This window comes from Lactuca sativa, chromosome 5 (genome assembly GCF_002870075.4).
Source record: "Lactuca sativa cultivar Salinas chromosome 5, Lsat_Salinas_v11, whole genome shotgun sequence".
NCBI lineage: Eukaryota > Viridiplantae > Streptophyta > Magnoliopsida > Asterales > Asteraceae > Lactuca > Lactuca sativa.
Window position 1 is genome coordinate 19,126,851 of NC_056627.2, and position 3,630 is coordinate 19,130,480.

Consider the following 3,630-nt stretch of genomic DNA (forward strand, 5'->3'; position numbering starts at 1 on the left):
TTATCTATTGTATTTTTCCATAGCTTAAAATTTTGGAGAGGTTGAACTTCAAAGAAAAATTAAATTGTAGAATAGATCTGAAATCTGAAACTCTAATTTTTGTCCCATCGTATCTTTTTCCCCAGTTCAATTCTTGTGATCTCTGTAAACCGTTGTTGCTTTTGAAGCTTTTAGCATAATCCCTTTTATGTATCTTTGTCATTGGTAATATGATTTTACATTAGTCGGGGAAGGTTTGAAGGTGTTCAGATTGTTGCATTGCTTTAACTTTTAGCAAATAAGATCCCAAACAACCACCATCGTTGGTCTTGGGGCATTTTTACACTAAGTATTAGGCATTGAAGATTTGAAGTTGGTGACTTCAAGGGTTAGGGAAACGATCTGGTATTTGTGCCTCATCGAGCATTTTCTGTGTAAGGTAATCGATTCTTGAATTTAGTAATTGCTCCAACCCACCACCAGCTCATCATGTATACAACAAATGGATGATATTCCCACAATGTATATCGATAGCAGAGAACAACTCCTCACAACGACTCTAATTTACATGATGAATCGATCGATGAATGGGGATATCTTCAGAAATGGAAGTGACACTAGGAGAAGACGGGAAATGGCACCAGGGGAAGAAGATGAGGTAGAGGTGTGATAGAGAGAGGAGGGGGAGAGAGAAAAAGAAAGAGAGAGAGAGAGAGAGAGAGAGAGAGAGAGAGAGATGTGGAACCAATTTTATATTTAACAATAATACAAATTTTAAAAAGTGAAAGAAAAATGTAAAAATAAATTCATTAAGGCTATAATAGTCATTTTAGTTTGACAAAATTGCAAAAATGGTCCCTGTGGTATGCATTTTTTTGGGGTTTTGGTCCAAACCACAAATTTTTTGGTTTTGTGGTCCTTTTGGATTGGTTTGTTTGTGAGAATGGTCCCTATACTTAACACCGGTTAAAAAGAATCCATTAGCCCCCTCATGTGCCTTACACGTGAGGGTATTTCCGTCTTTTTATTTATAGGGACCATTTTTGCATATGGAAAAATAAAACATCCTTTATATATCATTTTCTTTCCCATCTTCTCCCCCCAACAAATCTTCTTCCCCAACGTTCTTAACTGTTCTTCCCCAAAGGCTATTTTCTTCCATTTCTCCTTCCTGACTTACAATTGAACAATGGTGGTTTGTTTTTGTGGAAAGCCTGCTTTGGTGAAAACGTCTTGGACACCACTGAATCCCGGAAGGAGGTTTTATGCTTGCCCTACTAAGGATTCTGTTTGTGGGTTTATCGGGTGGGTTGACCCTCCTATGTGTGCTAGGAGTAAAACCATCATACCTGGTCTTCTAAGAAACATAAATACGTTGGAGGAAAGATGTAATGGGCTGGTAAGAAGTATCAACATGTTACAGGAACATTGCAATGGACTTTTGAGCAGGAACAACATGTTGGAGGCAAGGTGTGATGCATTGAAGGATGAAGGTTTCAAGTTGAAGATGTATTTATATGCAAGATGGTTTATCTTTGTGATTGTTATCTTTAGTATTTGGTCTATGTAATGGATAGGGTTAGACAAATGTGGGGATTTTTGTTGATCAAGTGATGTAGGGTAAAAATGGTATAATTTTGTTGTAATTTGACTTCATCATGTTTGTAATGAATTCCAATGTTGTTAATGATATAAATGATATTCAAGTGTGAAAATGTGTTCAAAATGTGTATCAATTGTCAAATATAAGCACATAAATAGAACCAAAATGTAACAAAAAGTACATTACCAAAATACATGTCATAAATTGACCAAAATGCACATTCCATTAACCACATGAGTGGAACCAAAAACCATTACCAAGTTAAGCATACAAGTGTTTGTGCACCATACATAACCACATCATCAAACCATAACTAAAGTTTTCAAAAACAAATAGTTTTTAACAACAAGCAACTAAATAGTCATTGCACCACAACAAACAACCAAAATCACTTCTTAGATTGATTCTCACCTTGCTCTTTACAGGTCCTAGAGTTGTGTCCCTTATTCTTGCATTTGCTACAAGTAACACTGATATGTTTCCATGATAGCTTCTGCACTCCATCATTTGTTGGCCCTTGGGAATGTTCTCCTTGCATCTCATTGACTCCATCACCTTGACTTGCCTTCTGTCTTTTGCTTAACCTTTCACCCTCACTTTGTCTTCTTTTTTTCTTAGGCCTTCCCACCTGAGTGCGATGTGGAGGATGGATTAGCTTTGTTAGACAATTACTTTTAGGCCACATGGGTCTCCCTTTAATTGGTTCCACCTTAAATGAATAAGCTTTTTGCCATGTCTCTAGCCAATACACCTTGTGTACCCACTTGTAAATGTCAAGCTCAGCCTCAAAGTCTTTGCTCATTTCATTCAGAGTTGCAATTGCATGCCTACAAGGTATTCCTATTAATTCCCACTTTCTGCAAGTGCATGTTTGGTTCCTAACATCCACCACATGTTGATCTTGCAATGCTCCAGTGACTTGATACTTGTTTGCCCCATTCCACCTAGCAATATATTGTGAAGCACATTTTTTCCGTGCATCTAGGATGTCTGTTGCTGTAGGTGTTAGTGGACCTTTATCCTTCTTCATTCCCTTCACGACATTGCACATCCTCTTCATTAGATACTCCCTAATGAACTCTAAACATGAAATTAAAGGTTTGTCCCTGCCTTTCTCTATCTTCCCATTAAACACTTCACACATGTTTGAAATCAACACATCAGAAACAGCTCTTCCTGCACATTACAATAACATACAATTAATGTTGATAAATAACTGAAACACATAATCATTACCATATGCAAACATATACAATTGCCTGAGAAATGACTCCTTACCCAATGTATAGGAGGAATCTACTTCAACCATTGACATGCCTCCTTATCATACTCACTAAACTCTTTCATCAAATGTTCAAACTCAGGAATGGTGGTTGCTGATGCACACCTCCATAAATGGTCCTTGTACTCAGTTTGCCCCCACTTCTTTCTCATATTGTCATGAATATGTCTAATACAATACCTATGCTCAGCATTGGGAAACAATTGATCAACTGCAATTTGTAATCCCTACATTACTCAACAGAAAATAATTAGAATTAATTTCTTGGTAAAAAAACACAATCTAAATGATCAATTCATGAACTGTAATTTACCTTTTGCCTGTCACTTATGAAAGTATAGTTTGAGTTGCTCCCAAGCTCCAAATCATCCCCAAGTTTTTCTAAAAACCACTTCCAGCTAGCTGTGTTTTCAGACTCAACAATTACATAGGCCAAGGGATAAATTACATTGTTGGAATCTTGACCAACTGTTGTAAGAACCAGACCAGGGAATGGGCCTTTCATGAAGGCACCATCCAAACCTACTAAGTCTCTAAGACATGCTTTGAAACCTTTTTTCAGTGGACCCAAGCATACATAAATCCTTCTAAATTGCCTTGTTGGGGATGCAGGGTTGCCATTAGGACACACATCTATTTTAACTGTTGTGTCTGGGTTTGTAGCTTGAAGTTCAAGAGCATAGTCCCTTAACAATTCAAACTGTTTTGTGTAGTCCCCAATTACATGCTTTCTTGCCATATCTTTTGCCCTAAACACCTTATCCAT

The 3,630-nt window shown here is 37.2% G+C and overlaps 2 protein-coding genes across 2 annotated transcripts; one reads left to right on the top strand and one right to left on the bottom strand.

Annotated features, from left to right (window-relative positions):
• The first annotated feature begins 1,168 nt into the window (after nt 1–1,168).
• Nucleotides 1,169–1,549, top strand: LOC111910520 (uncharacterized). Its single transcript, XM_023906357.1, has one exon. The coding sequence runs from the start codon at nt 1,169–1,171 to the stop codon at nt 1,547–1,549; it is 381 nt and encodes a 126-aa protein (XP_023762125.1).
• A 421-nt stretch (nt 1,550–1,970) lies between these two features.
• On the bottom strand, nt 1,971–3,630 carry LOC128134097 (uncharacterized). Its single transcript, XM_052771513.1, has 3 exons — nt 3,178–3,630; nt 2,917–3,091; nt 1,971–2,758 (listed from the first exon to the last, which is right to left on the bottom strand). Exons 1-3 carry the CDS (start codon nt 3,628–3,630, stop codon nt 1,971–1,973), a joined length of 1,416 nt encoding a protein of 471 aa, XP_052627473.1.